Source organism: Pangasianodon hypophthalmus, chromosome 1 (assembly GCF_027358585.1).
Source record: "Pangasianodon hypophthalmus isolate fPanHyp1 chromosome 1, fPanHyp1.pri, whole genome shotgun sequence".
NCBI classification, from domain to species: Eukaryota; Metazoa; Chordata; class Actinopteri; order Siluriformes; family Pangasiidae; genus Pangasianodon; species Pangasianodon hypophthalmus.
In genome coordinates, this window is record NC_069710.1 from 25,792,908 (window position 1) to 25,811,615 (window position 18,708).

An 18,708-nucleotide genomic window follows, 5' to 3' on the forward strand; every position below is an offset into this window, starting at 1 on the left:
CTATACACATTATACAAAATTTTATTTAGCATTGACCACATATTTCCTCATCTGGGCTGAGCTATATCCAAACGTTGCCAGAAAACCTCACTGTTTGACTGACACAAAGTACCATGGTGTGAGTCACTACACACCCACAAGAGCCAAACTTGTAGTGATTTGTTACTTGCAGGTGTGAATGCAGTTTGGTTTGTGTAGATTGTAACATACACAGTGTATGCATGTAATTTGCAGCTACGTAATAATGATTCGTCTGCAAACTATTTTAGCACCAATAAGCAAATCTGCAGTCCTTGCAAAGCGAGGCAGTCTGTGGTCTCATTGGACGAAGAAAGTCGATGGACGGTCGAAGGTGTGTGTGTGTAGGTGTGTGTGTGTATGTGTGTATGTAGGTCTCAGAGAAAGCCCTCTGAGTATGAGCACTTTAGACCATTACACTGCTCCAATCTCCTCCCCTCGTAACCGCTTTATTGATTCTCCATAAGAGCCTCTGAACTAGCAATATCCAGGGTTGTAAACATACTCCGCACTCTCTCTCTATCTCTCTCTCTCTCTTTCTCTGCGTGTGTGTGTGTGTGTGTGTGTGTGTGTGCGTTTGTGTGGGTACCAGCGTCTGGTCGTAATTCCTACAAAGGTTGAAGGTTAACATGCAAGTGAGTGTTGAGTCTACAGTCTGATAAACAAACTCATAGATACACAGTAAAGCAGAACTGACTCAGAGGGAGAGGGTGTTTTTGTCTCTGTTGCTTCTCTATTTGCTTTAATTGTTTACACACTCTGACTTTCTGCTCATCTCTTTGTTTATGTCCTGTCTCACTCATCATTTGTTCTTCTCTCATCTTCTCTGTACATTCTTTGCTCCATTTCTAATGTGCAAAGGTTCCATTTTGAGAATAGCACCGCAATGCGATTCATGTGGACGTTATACTTTGTGTTATACGTTATACATTATATTGTGCTATACTGTATGTTATACTTGTTTTTTTTCTCTGCTTTTCAACATGTTGCATATTTCAAGGACCACCTGGAAATAATTTCTCTGTAACAGCATTATCCATGTTGGTTTTGTTTAACATTAACACTATACCACTTTCAGATTTCCTTATTACAGTATGTGTACTAGGTGTACAATGACACTATCTGTATCTGTATCGGATTTGCAGCGGAAGTGGGTGTTGTCTAGACTGGAATTTTTTTTTTTTTTAATTAAACGCGAACACCACCTTTATAAAAACACTGAAAAAACAAGGCTGCTGAAAACAGTCATTTTTCATTCACAAAATGTAACACCAAATAGCAATTTGCAGAACATAATTTGATTCTCCTGAACTTCTATACTTCCTTAGCTACATCACACGAGTTCATAACCAGTCTGAACCTGTGAAACCTTCTGAAAAACCTTCTATCTAATGTGGCCGAGTAAGCTAGGAAACTATCTTTCAAAACAGCAATGTCTTTCCCAAATCAAGGAAGTGTTGTTTATAGTTGACAACAATAGCCACCTAATAATATTTCATCAGATTCACTTTAGCTTTTGGGATTGTTACATTCCAGACAGATCAGAAAAGTTCACTTGATACGCTGTCAGAATCTACTGCGAAGCTGGGACACACTTACAGTGTGCCTGCGAGTTAAAATGGAGTCCTTTAGGCAACAATTTATTTTAATTCCCATGTGATTTTCTTTTGGAAAACATTCATTTAAGAATGACAAAAATATGTGGAATGAATGAAAAAGTAACATTTTTTTAATTAAATTGTTATTGTTGGATGCATGGGCTGTACAGAGGGGTGGCTTTATAAATAAAAGCATTTCCTTTGTGAATTTTGGGCCAGTTTGACCATTAATACAGTAATATAGTAGACATTTGGTTTTATTTTGGAGGTCAGATTACTGAAGCAAACCACAGAAAAAATTAATACTGTATTTGACATTATATCCCTAATGTCTGCTGACACACACCTGATTTCCTTTACCTCTCCTTCATCCCCGTTTTTTTTTCTCTGTTTTGTTCAACTGCATCCATCCATCTGTCTTTAATCATCTGTCCCCATGAAACACACACATACCCTACACATACACACACACACACTCACCGTTGGTGCCAACTCGATTTTAATTCATGACACAAAACCTGTTCTGTTGCCAAAGGCTTGAAAAATGGAACATACAGCTCAACCTTTCTCTCTCTAATTCATTTGTTGTGTGGTGGTCCTTAGAGCTCTAGATAATTGGTGCAGCTAAAAGTTGCCAGCTAAACAGGAAGAGAAAGAGACAAACAAAAAGAGAGAGAAAAAGAAGTGCTAGGCAGCAAACATATGGTGAAGCCAGTGAAACGCTAGCTAAGTGCATTTTTTCTTTCTCTCCTTCTTTCCCTCTTTCAGTTCTTTATTGATAGGAGTGTCATTAGTTACCATTACTATTGCCAAACGCATCATCAAAACGTCGGCTAATACATGTTTTAAGAGATCCATATCTCAGCGGCAGTTTGAAGTGCATTTTGAAATTGTTAGAGAAAATGAACAATAGTAATAAAAATGGAAGTAATGAAAGTTGTTCTCTCGCTATCGCCAAACACATAAACAACACGGGCAATAACATGCACACAGTGCCTCCCTTTACTGCTCAGTAGGGTGCTGTGTTCTCTATACACGCTCGAGTGAGCATCACAGAGGCAAGACAATGAAGAAGAGAAAACAGATTACATCCTCAGAACTGCTCCAAAACAAAAAGAACTAAAGACAAATTGCAGGAGTGTGCGGATACATAAGCCATGACCCTGCCATAATAATGAGAAGCAGTCAAAGGAGTACTTAATATTTATGTATCTGTTGACTTGACAAATTGTCTCTCTTTGCATTATTGGGCCTATATTTTGAATAGTAAAAAGGTCTTAGTGGCCCGTCAACCTTCCTGGTTAGAGAAAAACGGCAGTTTGAGGGGAAAAATGAGCAAAAAAGAACGACTGCATAAAAATACTATTATAATAATATATCAATATAATAATATCATATAATTAATTTCTCCTCAAAATTGACTCAAAGTTGATTTTAAAAAATGGTGGTTTTATATAATTCTTGGTTTTCTGCCATTAAATGTTATCAAAGGGTTTAGAGGCTCAGCAGTGGCCTCATTAATATTTATACAGTCCATTGAGCTCCGTGCTTCTTCAGACAATTTGAAACGCTTCACTTTCAGGTGACACACTTGGCTTCTTGCTTTTTAAATGAGCAACAATGTAATGTCTCTTCTATCATTGCAAAACAAACCCGCAGAATACAGAGAAGAGGTCTGTGTCAGAAACTTTGTCTGGCAGAATATCTCCTACCATCTCCTGATGGATTAATGCTATAATAATTAACATATACTGTACTTTTATTGTTTGAAAAACTGTCACTGCTTTGTTATGTACAGGAAGCAGCTTTACCATTTTTGGGTAGAGTTTGTGCTTGCAAGATAAAGCCTGTCTCATTGTGAAGGTATCATGAGGACGGCTGTTTTCTACCTTATTTTGGACAGTTTGAAGGCGTGATTGCATGATGCTTCTCAACAAAGACAGCCCCATAATTCTGTTCATCAGACCAGTGATGTTGGAAAGGTCTACAAAGACAGACCAGTTGTGCTACTGAGCACAGGACACAGTGAGATGTTTGGCTTACAGTATTGGTGACTGGCGAGTGACCAAAATGAATGAAAGTAGAGAGAATGTTAAGTGTCAGATGACCTTGAAATAAAACAACAGGATGAGGAGTCATTCCTTTTCTGTGGCTGAAATTCAATTTGCATTTTATCAAGCATATAGTGCACTACATGCTGCTTGATTTAATAATTACAGTTACACCTTATGTATAGAGCAAACACAGTGAAAAGGAAGTCATTTGGGATTTGACCGTAAAGATTTTGCATGGTAGGAGTGAAAAAAAAAACATCATAAAACATTAGTGTGGATAAATAAATAAAACATCTAGCTGAAAAACTAATTTTGTAAGATTAAAGTGTGATATTGCCTCCCAAATGCAAGTGAAATGGGCCAGGGTCTAGGAATACCATTAAGTTAAATGTCTGTTAGAGAGGAGTTAGTACACCAACAAGCTAGAACAATAACCGTGTTCTTCACTAAGTTAAATACTTAGTGAAGAGGTGGGTCTTCAAGCTTTGTTTGAAGACAGACAGAGACTCGACAGTTTAGACAGCCAGGAGGAGTTCATTCCACCACCTGGGTGCCAGAACAGAGAAGAGTCTTGATGCATGTCTTCCTTCTATCTTGAGGGATGGTGGGTGAAGTCGAGCTGTGTCTGTGGCTGGAAGGGAGTGTGTTGCAGAGTGTTTTAAATCTGATACAGGCAGCTAGAAGAAGCCAGTGGATGGAACACAGGAAGGGGGTGGTGTGAACACAGGCAGCTAAAGTGGTGTGATAACTTGGGGAGATTGAAAATAAGTCTTGCAGCTACATTTTGGATCAGGGTCGGATGGCACACAGGGGAATACCTGCCAGGAGCAAGTTGCAGTAGTCCAGTCTGAAGATGACAAGGGACTGAAGAAGGACCTCAGTGGCCTCTGTGGAGAGAAATGGCCGGATCCTTGTGATGTTGCGAAGGAGAAATCTATACGACATTTGCACTATGAGGAGAGAATGATGGCTGGTTGTACAGAACTACCCCAGGATTCCCTGCATTGTGAGATGGTGTGATCTGAGAGTTCCCCATGCAGATGTGGGGATGCATCTCCAGGGAATATACAGCAGCTCAGTGTTGCTGCGATTCAGTTTCAAGTGATGAGCTGCCATGCATGAGGAGAGGTCTGCCAGCCATGCTGAGATTGGTGCAGAAACATGAGTGTCTGAGGGAGGAAAGGAGAGGATGAGTTGAGTATCATCAGCATAACAGTGGTATGAAAATTGTGTGGGGGTATGACCTCACTGAAAGAGTGTGTATAGAATGAGATTAGAAGAGGCACCGGTGGAGAGTCTGCATGGATCAGATGTGGATTCCCTCCATCACACTTGATAGAACAGTCCCTCCTGGTAGGAAACAGTGCTGGGACATGAATTCCAAGGCTCATAAGGTTGAACAGGTGAGAATTCAAAAAGGATTAGAATTGATGACTTTGACTGATATACTGACAAGGATCATTTTTGTGGAGTGTGCCACAGAGCACACCACATTACTCTGTCTAAAAGAAATGTCATGATTATTGTGTTTCACTTTCGTTACAACCATGCAATCACTGTTCTGCACTATTGCTACCTTCTTGTATCCCTGTTCAGAATTGTTGGTACGCAAGCAAATTCAACTTGAGTACATAATTGGAATACAAATGACTTAGCAATGGGAAACAGAGAATCACAGATTTGTTAACAGACCATGCTGTGGTATACCTATTGCTTTGCTACATAGTGCCTCTGTTCATCAGGTGTAGTGGAATACTGGCAGTAACCACATTTGTAATATAAATATAGTAAAGCAAAAGTGAAAGTATAAGGAGTCAAACAGCTGAATGGGGGGGGAGATTGGTACAGTCCAAAAGGGTAACATGAGCATTAGCACCATGCTGTTCACTACTGAACAGTCAGTACAGAGAGAGAGACACTGAGAGGGACAGAGAGGGACAGAGAGAGAGAGGGAGAGAGAGACTTCTAATTGTGGCGAATGGGCTTTGGAGCAAGGGTGAAGATGGGTTGAGGTGTGTGAGATTCAACCACACACACATATGCGTATACACACACACACACACACACACACTTTAAAACTAGCATCAGTGTTCTTGAGAGGTGAGCACCTCTCCCCACAGACACATATTGATTCCTGGACAGATTTAAACCTTGCACAACCAAACACACACACACACACACACACACACAGACCAAAGCCATGACTACTCAATCCTTCTCAGTTCCAGCTTTTCTAAAGAAAACAAACACTGTGTATAAATGAACTGTGTACCCATATTTACACATATTTACACTACACTACACACACACACACACACATATACATGTTCTCTCTCCACTGTTCTAATTTACCATACACACTCCCTACTTATTTCACTTGTGTGCGGCATCATCTGCAAATAAGCTTCCTATAGCTCAGAGTGAATGTTGACTTACAGTAGAAAGTGATCAGACATTTTCTTTCTCTACCTTGAAAAAAAACTACACAATATTATTCCAGTTTTGTGTGTGTGTGTATGTGTGTATGTGTGTGCATGTGGGTGTGTGTATGTTACCAAAGCAGATGCTCTCCTTTAATTAAATAGAGAGCTGGGGTTAATTAAGAAGAAGGGAGAGAAAATAAGGGCAACAAGGGAAGACAAGAGTGCTGCTTGCCTGTAATGCTGATTGCTGATTCAGCTCACCCTCTCTCTCTCTCTCTCTCTCTCTCTGTCCTACTATATGTAATGTGCTCTCTCTCTGTCTCTCTCTTTCTCTCTCTCTCTGTCTCCCCCTCTCTCTTTATCTCTGGTAGTAACTGCAGTGAAGGTCACTAATAAATGTAGAGGTTGGAAGCATGAAAGTGTGAGAGAAATAGGATGTTTCAGATAGAGACTCTTCATCAGCTGTGCAGGGAAAGTGCTTCTCAAGCTGAAAATTACAACCACTAAATTTACAGGCTCTTATCACGTGTTTTTGGCAAGCTCTCCTCAGGTATTGCCGCATTGCTGCTCTTTATAGTATCTCCTACAGGACTAACTTTGGGAACTACACCAGAATTCTCTCAACTTCTCTCTCAGTATGGTTTATTAAGTACACCCGCCTTGTAGCTACATTCCTCAGAGATCACTTCCAGCAACACCATCCATATAAGGGTACTTAATACACTCTAAAAATGCTGGTTAAATGTAACCCAGTTTGAGTCATTTCTGTAACCCAGTGCTGGATCCGTGTTCAAGAACTAATTTAACTTGCAAAAATTGATTATTGTGACCCAGGCACAGCTCATTTTAACTCATTTTTTGTTGTTGGGTAATTTGTTATATCTCAAAAATGTGTTAATACAATTTATTTTGCATTACTTTAAGCAGGATACATTTAAATACTATACCATTTTAATTACAATTTTACATACTTAAAACAATGAATATATATCACTTAAATACTAAAAAATGTAGTAGAGCCTTGGTTCCATCTTGAGGACATTTTACCAATGATGAGGGGCTTCCTCAGTTCTACCTGATGATGGGAAAACCATTCATCGCTGTATGTGACACCTGTGATATCATGAGACTGACATGACATCAGAGGGTAAACGTGTCAGGTGTTATTGAAGACCTTCTCCTCTGTTCAGAGAAGGTTACAGTCCAGTCCAGCTGAGTGCTGACCTGTGGAAGGATCTAGCATTAGGTACATTTGACTTCTCAGCCACTTCTGTGAACATCCAGTGAGGGGCAGTTCGGTAGACGGAATCACCATGTTGTATGAGAGAGTTCAATAGAGAATGGCCAGACTGGTTTGAGCTGACAGAAAGGCTACAATAACTCAGATAACCACTCTGTGGTGAGCAGAAAAGCATCTCAGAATGCACAACACGTCTATCCTTGAGGCAAATAGGCTACAACAGCAGAATACCACATCAGGTTCCACTTCTGCCAGCCAAGGACAGAAAGCTGAGGCTACAGTGGGTACAGGCTCACCAAAATTGGACAGTTGAAGACTGGAAAAATGTAGGCTGGTCTGATGAATCTTGATTTCTGCTGAGGCACACAGATGGTAGGGTCAGACTTTGGTGCCAGCAGAATGAATCTATGGAACCAACCTGCCTTGTGTTAACAGTCCAGGCTGGTGGAGGTGGTGTAATGGTGTGGGGAATGTTTTCTTGGCACACTTTGGGCCCATTAATACCAATCAATCATCACTTGAATGCCACAGACTATATGAGTATTGCTAATGACCATGTGCATCCCTTCATGGCTACAATTTATCCATCTTCTAATGGCTACTTCCAGCATGATAATGCACCATGTCACAAAGCAAAGTCATCTCAAACTGGTTTCATGAACATGAGAATGAGTTCAATGTTCTTCAGTGGCCTTCCCAGTCACTGGATCTGAATCCACTGGAACACCTTTGGGATGTGGTAGAAGGGGAGATTCGCAGCATGAATGTGCACCTGAAAAATCTGCAAGAATTGCGTGATTCAATCATTTCAACATGGACCAGAATCTCAAAGGAATGTTTCTAACATCTTGTGGAATCCATGCCACAAAGAACTGAGGCTGAGACCACAGAGAATTGAGGCTGTTTTGAGAGCAAAGGGAGGCCCTACCCAGTATTAGAATAGCAATCCTAATAAAGTGCTCAGTGAGTGAGTCTGTGTGTGTGTGCGCGTGTGTGTATACACCTTTCCCATAATGAAGAATGGTGGTGGTAGAATCATATTGTGGTGGACGGCCTCCCAGAACTAATTTAGGGGTTTCCCAGCAAAGGGAATGGATATTTATGAAGTTACACCTTTTTTATTTCTAAATAATTTGCAGATTATATTGATTCCCCCCTTCAAAATTTGGTAGTATTTGTATATATTCATGGCATATAATACCACTTAAGTTCATTTTAGTTCCAGGTTGTAACGTTCAATGGAGTTGAATACATGCCTCATTGAAGACCATGTGTATTTAAATTACTAGTCTAGGCCAAAAACAAATTTTACAATTTTATATATATATATATATATATATATATATATAAGTATATATATATATATGTGTGTATGTATACAGCTCCTTCCACACACACATGTTCCAGGAAGACTGCAAAAATTCTCTAATGAATATAATGAATTTAAGTATCACACAGCCTCTAGTTACTGCACTCTACTGGGCATAAAAAGAGCAGCATCTTGTGTTATATTCACACACACAGACACACACACACACACACTCAGTGATTCTTTGTCATTTCATTATTCCCAGTTGTTAACACATTGTTTGAGGCTCTGTGGATGATTCCTAAGCTGAAAATACAATTTTAAAACAATCAGAATGATTGGCTGAAGACAAAGCTCCTCTACTCCGAATGAAGCTCCATGCTGCAAACCCACAATTACACAGAATGAGGATCATTGTAAGAAAGTCTTTACTACACAATCAATTACAGTGTGCACAGAGACTGTGAGGAATGGTGTGAAATAGTGTTCAACTCAGTGTCATGGTTTTCAGTAGGTCATTGTATCTACTTACAACTTGAATTGAAATTCCGTAGAACACTACAATGCAAGGATTGATTTAGCTTTAAAATATTTAGTAGATTTATAAGGAGCACCACTCTTAGTTTTCACTAGTTCAGCAAGACTAAATCAAAAGTTGTTGGGTTTTTTTTTTTTTTTTGGTAGACCTGGTAGACAACTCTGTGGCACAACTCTGTGGCACAACTCTGTGGCACATATACTCACTGGCCACTTTATTAGCCATTATCCAATCAGTCAATCATGTGGCATCAGCACACTGTATAAACTTATAAGAGCTTCCATTAATGTTTATATCAAACATCAGAATGGCCTGTTTATTGGTGCCAGATGGGCTGGCTTGAGTATATCATACACGGCAGATTTCCTGTGAATTCCATGCACAGCAGTCTTTTGCGTTTACAGAGAATGGTGCAAAAAACAGTGAAGAGCTGTTTTCTGATGAGAGGGTCAGAGGAGAGTACCCAGGCTGTTTCAAGCTGACAGGAAGGCTAAGATCACTCAAATAACCACTCTTTATAACTGTGGTGAGCAGAAAAGCATCTCAGATCGCACAACATGTGGAACCGTGAAGCCTTAAGGAGAAAACCACATCACACACATTCTGTGTAAACTCTAGAGCCTGTTGTAGGTGAAAGTCCCAGGAGATCAGCAGTTTCTGAAATATTCACTAACAACCATGCCATGGTGAAAGTCACAGAGATCACATTTCCCCCATGTTTGATGTGAACATTAACTGAAGCTCTTGATCTGTATCTGCATGATTTTCTACATTGTGCTGCTGCCACATTGGCTGATGTGATGTGTTGTAGAGGTGTTCCTTATAAAGTGGACGGTGAGTGTATATTTCAGATTAAATCCTTAATATGGTGTATTGTCACACCCCTGGAGAAGAGTAAGACTTGCGATACATGGCAAATTCCAGTAATATTTATCATGTGAAGAGTTGGAAAAACGTAATACAGGGAAGTAAATAGTAGTTATGGTACAATCATTGAACTAAGACCTAATACTGTTAAAGACGATCTTATTAATGAGCTACATTAAAAAAGGGTTTTTGTTTTAAGGTACATAATGTGAATAAGCTGTAACACACTGGCACTCTGTGTGTGGTTAATGAAAGGAGATTGTGTGAAATAGCCACAGAGAGAAAGGACATAAATGGAATGAGAGTGAATGATAGATCTGGATAGGATGAGAGAGATGAGTGAGAGAGACAGAGAGCAGTCAGAGAGAGAGAGAGAGATAAAGACGACAATTTCGATTTTCATTTAATAATTGAATAATAATGTCCCACGAGAAGTGACCTAGAACTGAAATAGTGAGAGAATCTAAACATCTTCATAGTGTCACCTGCTGGTGGAGCTTTGTTATTACATCATTGTAAAACACACACACACACACACACACACACACACACACACACACACACACACACATGGTATATATATATATATACACATTTGTACACACATATTAACACAGACAGTTCATATCTAAGAAAGGCCTGGCAGCTCTCAGACCTGGCTGCAATCTGTGTATGAGCGAGAAACGGAGGGATAAAGTTATTGATGTTTGGCTCCCTGCTCTGTCTGTCGTTCCTGTGATGGATGAGTATGGAGGAGGAGATGACAGAGGGTGCGTTAAACTCCCGCTCTGGAGACATACACCATGCCACAGTGCCCGTAAAACCTCCCGCTTGTTCAGCACCTCATTGCCAGCCATCTGAACACCTTATCCTGAAATGATAGCCAGACTATCCAGACGAGATCCAGACACTTCACAGATGGCCAGTAATTCTCTCACTCTCTCTCGCTCACACACACACACACACACACACACACACAAACACACACACATGTCATTATGCAAAAACGTCCTTTTCGTCCTCATCTCACCTCAAAGCAACTGGCAGGCAAAAGATGATCGTTAGATGTGTGTTAAACGTGTGTGTGTGTCTGGGTGTGAGTGTATCTATGGTAGGGCTGTTGGCTGTCACTGACAGTGACAGTCACACACGTGTGATTTATGTCTCATGTCACACCGCAATAACACACGTGAATGACATCAATAGTTAGAAAAGCATTTGGTGGTTCAGTGATATTACACAGCTCTTGCAGGAGTGTTAACGGTTGCCTTAACTATAATTCAATCGCGTTTACAATTCAACGCTCGCTGATTTGATTCAACTGCAATTTTGTTTTGGCTGAGAGATTTAATTTGCTTCAATATCAATTTTCACTCTGTAAAACAGAAACCTCTAAACTCAACTTAACCCTTGCACACCTACACCACGGCCTGTGTGAGCTGAAGACAGACTGCCGTCTTTTCACCTGTCAGGCACAAGACACTGATTCACTGTGATCCATCTAACAAATGAAATAAAATACACCTGCGGTTTTCAAGATGTCTGAATAAGATAATAAAAAAAGATATGATTGCCTGCAGTGCACCTACCTGTGCCAAAAAATGTGTCTGGTTCGGGAGTGTTAGGCTCCAGCCCTGGAGAATCACAGCCATACAGATACTTGTGTTTACTCTTCTACTCTACTCTTCACACTCAGTTCAGAATATGTTTTTGTAATTTTTTTAAAGTTAATTATGAAAATTGCTTTTACTTTGAAATGCATCACTGCATTTAGTTAGTTTAGTTGTGTCATTTATTTTGACACCCTCCAAACAGTTCCCCTATCTGTTATTTATATCAATGTGGCATGGCGGTGCAGCGGGACGCCTTATAGCTCCAGGGTCCATGGTTCAGTCCTGAGCCTGGGTTACTTACAGCATGGAGTTTTGCTCATTCTTCCCGTGTCCGAGTGGATTTCTTCAGGGTTCTCTGATTTCCTCCCATCTAACAAAAACATACCAGTTAATGGATTGGTGACTCAAATTTGCCCCTAGGTGTAAATGTGTGTGTGCATGGCACCTTGCAGTGGACTGGCATCCCAAGCAGGGTATATTCCCACCTCACGTGTAATGTTCCCAGTATTGGCTCCGGATCTACAATGACCCTGACCAGGATAAATTGCTTACTGAAGATGAATGAATGAATGATATTTCATTATAACCTTTGCTACGCTCATTATATATGGACACCTGATCATCACACCTATATGTGCCCATTCCATGGACATTAACACGGAGTTGGTCCCCCATTGCTGCTATAACAGCCTCCACTCTTCTGTGAGAATCTTCCACTAGATTTTGGAGCGTGGCTGTGGGGATTTGTGCTCATTCAGCCACAAGGGCATTAGTGAGGTCAGGCACTGATGTCAGGTGAGAAGGTCTGGTGCACAGTCAGCATTTTAATTCATGTATGGCCAGTGTATGGGTGTGATGGTCAGGTGTCAGGTGATGGTCACGTAGTTTTGGCTATATAGTGTATCACCGACCAATCAAATTGTCTCGAATGGATAAAGGTCATTCATTCATTCATTCATGCTCAGTAAGTGCTTTATATATGTATAGATAGATAGATATAGATATATATATAGATACAATGATATCTGCATATATATATATATATATATATATATATATATATATATATATATATATATATATATATATATATATGCACTATTTTGTTGATATTTTGTTTAAGGAGGTGGCACGGCTGCACGGTCAGTCTAATGGGATTAAGTTTGTTAAGCGCAATGAGCCATTGCTGAAATTAGGCAATGCTTATTCTAACAAAGCAGACCATTAGACAAGCAAGACTGAGTTCTCAATTTAACACTTGGCATTTTAAACGGGTGTGTTTAGGCGTCCCAAGCGTGCGTGTGGGTGTTGATGCTAGATTAGGACAGATTGCTCGTCTAGCCTGTCTAGTGTGAGTAAACATTTTGTCCTGGTGCTTTTGTTATGAAAAATGTGATCGTTTTTCATACGCGCTGTTGCAGATATCATTGTAGATAGAATCAGAGTGGTCACTAGTGTGATTTGAAGTGATTTTGCAATTAGAAGGATCGATACAGTCGGACTGGTTGAAAAGATGATTGATTCAGTGATTCAGTTTAATGAATCATTACACCCTTAGGCTGTAATGTGTTTGTTTGTGATTTATGTTGTTTCTTCATAGAGCAGAGATCGATCACGTTGATGTTTCACAGTACTGAGCATTAACATAGAGTGATTCTTAATTGCATTAGTGCATATCAATAATTCAGATGCTTTTCTAATGGTGGCTCTGAATTGCCAGCACTGTGCAGAATTTGGCAGACTGAAGATGTAGGTGTTTATTTGGCTGTGAGACAAATTTTGTGCTCCTCTGAGTCAGCGGATAACTCAGAGAAGACCCAAGCAAAGTATACAGCGTGTGTGTGTGTGTGTGTATGAAAGAGAGAGAGTAAATTCAGCTGTAATCATTTTTTCTAGGCCCAGACCGATATAGGCCCCATGTACACTATTTTGCCATGGATGTCTTGTTGGCCACCACTTTATAACATGTAGATTAAAATATCCAATATATCTAACCGTCTCTGAATTATTATCAATCTGATGGCAAGAATGTGTGCCAGCAGGAGTGTGAATAAGAGATGGCATTAATATGACAGCGACTGAAATCACCTTTTCCTTTAATATTTACAAAGACCAGTCTATTCCTAACACTTCTGTTTCACTGTGTTACTTGCATGGCAGACTGACCCTTTCTGAACAGAAATATGATGATTACCCTGTCTCTTTCTGTCTCTCTCTAGTCTGCGGAAGGAGGGCTACACGCTAAAGGTGAACGTGAATGATTACCTGGACATCTACTGTCCTCACTACAACGTGAGCCAGCGGGGCGTGGCTGAGCAGTACGTGCTCTACATGGTGAGCTACCGCGGCTACCGCACGTGCGACCCTCAGCTCGGCTTCAAGCGCTGGGAGTGTAACCGGCCGCATGCGCCGCACGCGCCGATCAAATTCTCAGAGAAGTTTCAGCGCTACAGCGCCTTCTCGCTCGGCTACGAATTCCACGTGGGCCACGAGTATTACTACATCTGTGAGTGACAGCACAGCATAACACAACACACTACTGCACAACACGGTTATCATGAAATAACTCATTCTACAAAGTGTACAAAGTGCAAACAGGCTTTGTCCCAATATCGACACTTTGTCATATTTATCACAACACACTTGAGATTGACAGCAGATTAAAAAAACTTGGTCTTAAACTTAGGAAATACGTTATGTTGTCTGAAATGTATCAGTGAATAATTAGACAGATTAGGTTATGCACACGTAATGAATACTGAAATACTGAAATACTGAAAGTGTGCACATCAGCATTCAGACATCAGACACAACTCCAGACGTAAACACTATCCAGAAGTTACGCAAGAGTTACACACGCAGGTACAATATGTAACTAATATTTCTCATTATGAGATGATATATAACAAATATGACAAGTAAGCCTATTATTATTTACTCATTTCAATAAGTAGAGCCTATTACTTACTCATTTCAAACCTAAAATTATTTTATTCAATTTGACAAATATTGTTGAGAAATAAATACTCAAAATAAAGTTGAAAATGAGTAAAAATATCTAGAAACAGGCTTAATAATCTTTATTTGTTTAAAAACAATTTAATAAAGAAGAATATTAGTTGAATTTGCCTATATTCAAGATATTCTTACTTCATATCACTGCTTGTCAAGTTTCAGGTTCAAGTTCATTTCATGCTAAAATTTGTGGTCTAGATGCTGTTGAAAAACCATGTCTCAGATACATCTACTCGAGAAAAATCTGGCAAGCTCAGAGACATGAACTACACACAGTTACTTTTAATAATTTGAATGGACAACCCGGAAAATCAAACTAAGCAGGTGGTTAACCCATCACTGAATACTTACCTTGCGTAAATATTGAAATAACTTGTGAATCTGTAAATGGCCAACTCTGTATTTAAGCAAATAAATGAGAAGGAAAAAAATTAAACAGGGGCCTCAGTTCATTTAACCAATTATCGATAATATCTGTCAGACCCCATACTGTGGTTCCATATGTTCAGAGAAAAATAAAGAACAAAAACCATTATAAATACAAAGAAAGTCAGGAATAAAAAAAAAAAAATCATACTCAGTCTGAAAGACTTAAAGAGTTAAAAAGAAAGACTGATATTGTGGTGAAATTGGAGGTCTAGTAAAATTATAATAAAAGTCCAAAACATAGGAATAAATGTCTCTTATAGTCTAGACAGTTTAGAGAGGATCCAGTATACCCCAGTGTAGACGGTCCAGACGTTTACAGGACACACTGTTACAGGACATACAGAGGAGGAGTGAATCGGATAAACATTAACATTCCAGAGGGCATTCAAGAATCCTCAATCTAAATCTTGGGCTCATGAATTTTTAAGAGTCAAACCGGAGTGAGTGGTATGGCCAAACATTTCTGAATAAAAAGAGGATATTGCATCAGTGAGAGCTTGGGTGGTTGGGAAAAATGTATTTTGAGCAGACGAAGGCAGAGCATGTGGGAAACAGAAATCACACGAAACCGCTCTGATGAATATTGAAATGCAAAACAGCCATCATTAAACAAATCCTCGATTGAGCTGATAGTTCATTATAAAAATGTATGTATAATGTATGTGTAATTAGTGTTTTTACTAGAATGTCAGCCATTTTAAGAAACGTCCCAAATGCTAGAATATATAGAATCCATTCTAATAAGACTGTTTGAGAGTTGCTATATCGTTGAGCTCATTAGTGGCCAAGAAACTGTAGATTCCCAAAATGCACTTCCAGTTTTTATCCCTAAAAATCACATCATGTTTACATAAATATGATTCAGATGATTGTTTGATGAAATAGAGTTTTGTTTATGAAGCAATGCCCAGTCAAGCTGTCATACAACTGCTAATTAGCTAACAGGCTATGAGCTAGCTATTGTAAAATCAGCATATCCATCTGACGTAAATTTCACAGCCGAGTCTGGAAAGAGCTCAGTGTTTGCTTTGGAGTGTATGCAGACTCGAGCAAGAGGAAAATGACTGGAGGACAGTTCTCTACTCTGATGTCTGTGCATGAACACTGGATCAATGTAGTTATGTGATCCATCAGAATGAAAGGAGAAAATGTGTATGAGAAATATCCGTTCACTTCCGTCAAAGTGATGCCTCGATGACAGCTGACTGCTAGATTTTACTTCATACTGCTAAACGATAGTGCATGATCGCACGACCTTTCTGCTAGGCATTACGGATGAGAGCGTATGGTGATCGCAAGTGCTGCATGTGCTGTGTGTCGTTTGTCAATCACTGATTGGTCTTTATCTGTTTTAGCCACGCCCACTCATCACCATGGCCGCAGCTGCCTGAGACTGAGAGTGTACGTCTGCTGCTCAACAGGTACTGCTCTACGTTTGCAACTTCTTCTTTCCTTCTATCTCTTAACTATCCATCTATTCATTCCTTTGTTGAGCCATTGATCTGTGATCTATTCCCCATCCATGCATCACCATCCTTCATCTTTTTGTTCATCCATCCATCTGTACACCCTTCCATTCATCTCTCCACCAATCCTTGCTCTTATCCATTCATCTACTCACTTTTTTACTCTTCCATCCATCCTTCCATCCACCTACAGACATCTTTCTATTGATTTCTCTGCCAATCTAATTTTCCTCTCATCCATCTATCTCACCACCCATCCCTCCTTGCATCTCTCAAATCACTGTTTATCCATTCACCCAACCATCCTTCTATCCCTTCTTCCTCCTATCCATCCATCCATCCACTCATTTAGCGACCATTCCTTCCATTCTTCTCTTTGTCCACCCATCGTCTCTCCTGTCTATGCACTCACCCATTTCCCCATCCATCCTTTTTTATAGACTGTACATCTTTTCGCTGACCTCTCCATCCATTCTTTCTCCTATCTATCCACCCAATGCTTATCCATCCATCATCCATCCACCCACACATACTGTAGGTGCTCTCCATCAGTCCACCTGTCTATTCATGCATCTTCTATCCATCTTTCCACCCTGCATTTATCCTCACCTTTATCCATCCATCCACACAGGCATCACTCATACACATTTCCTTCCATCAATCCATCTACCCTTCCATCCATCCATTCATCTACCCATCTAGGAGCAATTGAATAATCATTCATCTCTTCTACCAGGATCAAAAAAAAAAAAAAAAATCTCTCTAGTTTTCATATACCCTTCACTATACTGACCTGTCTCTCATCAGTGAAATTACTGCAATTGGACACTTTTCAAAGGATCTACCCAAAGAGAAAGTGTGTGAGAAAGAGAGAGCAAGAGAAAGAGAGCAGGCACAGACAGAAAGAGCAAGAGAATCATCAGTAAAGCCTGTTTTACACGATACGATTTCAGCAGTCTTTTATAATTATTACTTGTCACACTGTAGGAGATGATCCCAATAAAATCTTGGCCGAATTCTTTAACAGACTGCGCAATAACATGTTGTCCATGTCAGATTATACGATGAAGAGAATGACTACATTCTGCTCACATCATCAGTGAGTGAGACCTGGGATTGTGCAGAAAATGGCATCGCAAAAACAGGAACCAGAAGTCCTCGGTATAATGGTAGCAGTGTACTGCATGGTGAAAACACATTTTTAAACAGTGAAAAAGAAGAGTTCATGGCTGAGTAAAAGAGGACGATGTGGAATGTCCATACAAACAAAGTGAGCTTAAGGTAATAAGGATATTTCTTCTGTTTATTAGCCCTTGCTGGAAGAAGGGGCCAAGTATGTAAGCTGGTAACGTTACATTAATTAATGTGAGCAAGTCAGCATTTTAAACAATCACTTGCTGAAACAAATTTCATTTGTTTTGGTCACGCTCTGACACCCTGCCAGCACTTTGTCGTCAGCTGTCTTTGGCACTAAACTGACAGTGGTGAGCAAGTCAATATATGCGCTCTAAAACCACAGGTCTGAACGCCAAAGAATTCTTTTACGATATGAGATTTTTGTCTGTGAAGGCAAAACCAGGCCGAAAATCGTACAATGTAAAGCCGGCTTAAGAATCAAAGCATCAAATCCCCCAGTAATATGGTGCACTATCTTCACTACAGCACCAAATCCAACACACACACACAAACAGATAGCTCACTTTTCCCCCTTTGTCTCCATTAGTGTTGGTTGGTTGCAATGTGCATCCACTAGACTGCAGTGTACTTCTTGCAATAACTTTTTTTCCACTGTCAGATCTCATTTTACACACTGATTACAGCTACTCACTCCCTTACATCCTCTCCCTCTCCCTCTCCCTCTCCCTCTCTGTCTCTCTGTCTTTTCTATCGCTCCTCTCCCTGTCCGGTTCAGGTTCGTGTAGTCTGACAAACTGTTTGTCAGCCCAGAGTGTTATTTTAACCCTTTCGCCTCCCTCGCTCCATGTCTTTGACTTTTCTTCTTCTTCTCTTTCTGTCAGGACTCATGTGCATTAACAGTCTCACTCCCCTGTGTGTGTGTGCATGTGTGTGCGTGTGTGTGTCCTGCTGTGTTATCTTAACCCCTGCTCCTGCTCAGTGTGTCTCTGCATTCTTGTGTC

The 18,708-nt window shown here is 40.0% G+C and overlaps 1 protein-coding gene across 2 annotated transcripts in view; it reads left to right on the plus strand.

Moving 5' to 3' along the window:
- Positions 1-18,708, plus strand: part of efna3b (ephrin-A3b) — a 94,224-nt gene that overhangs the window by 52,861 nt on the left and 22,655 nt on the right. For both annotated transcript variants that reach the window (XM_026944715.3, XM_026944714.3), the window contains exons 2-3: positions 13,880-14,166; positions 16,460-16,525. In XM_026944715.3, coding sequence (XP_026800516.1) covers positions 13,880-14,166; positions 16,460-16,525 — 353 coding nt within the window. The remainder of the gene's footprint in view (positions 1-13,879; positions 14,167-16,459; positions 16,526-18,708) is intronic.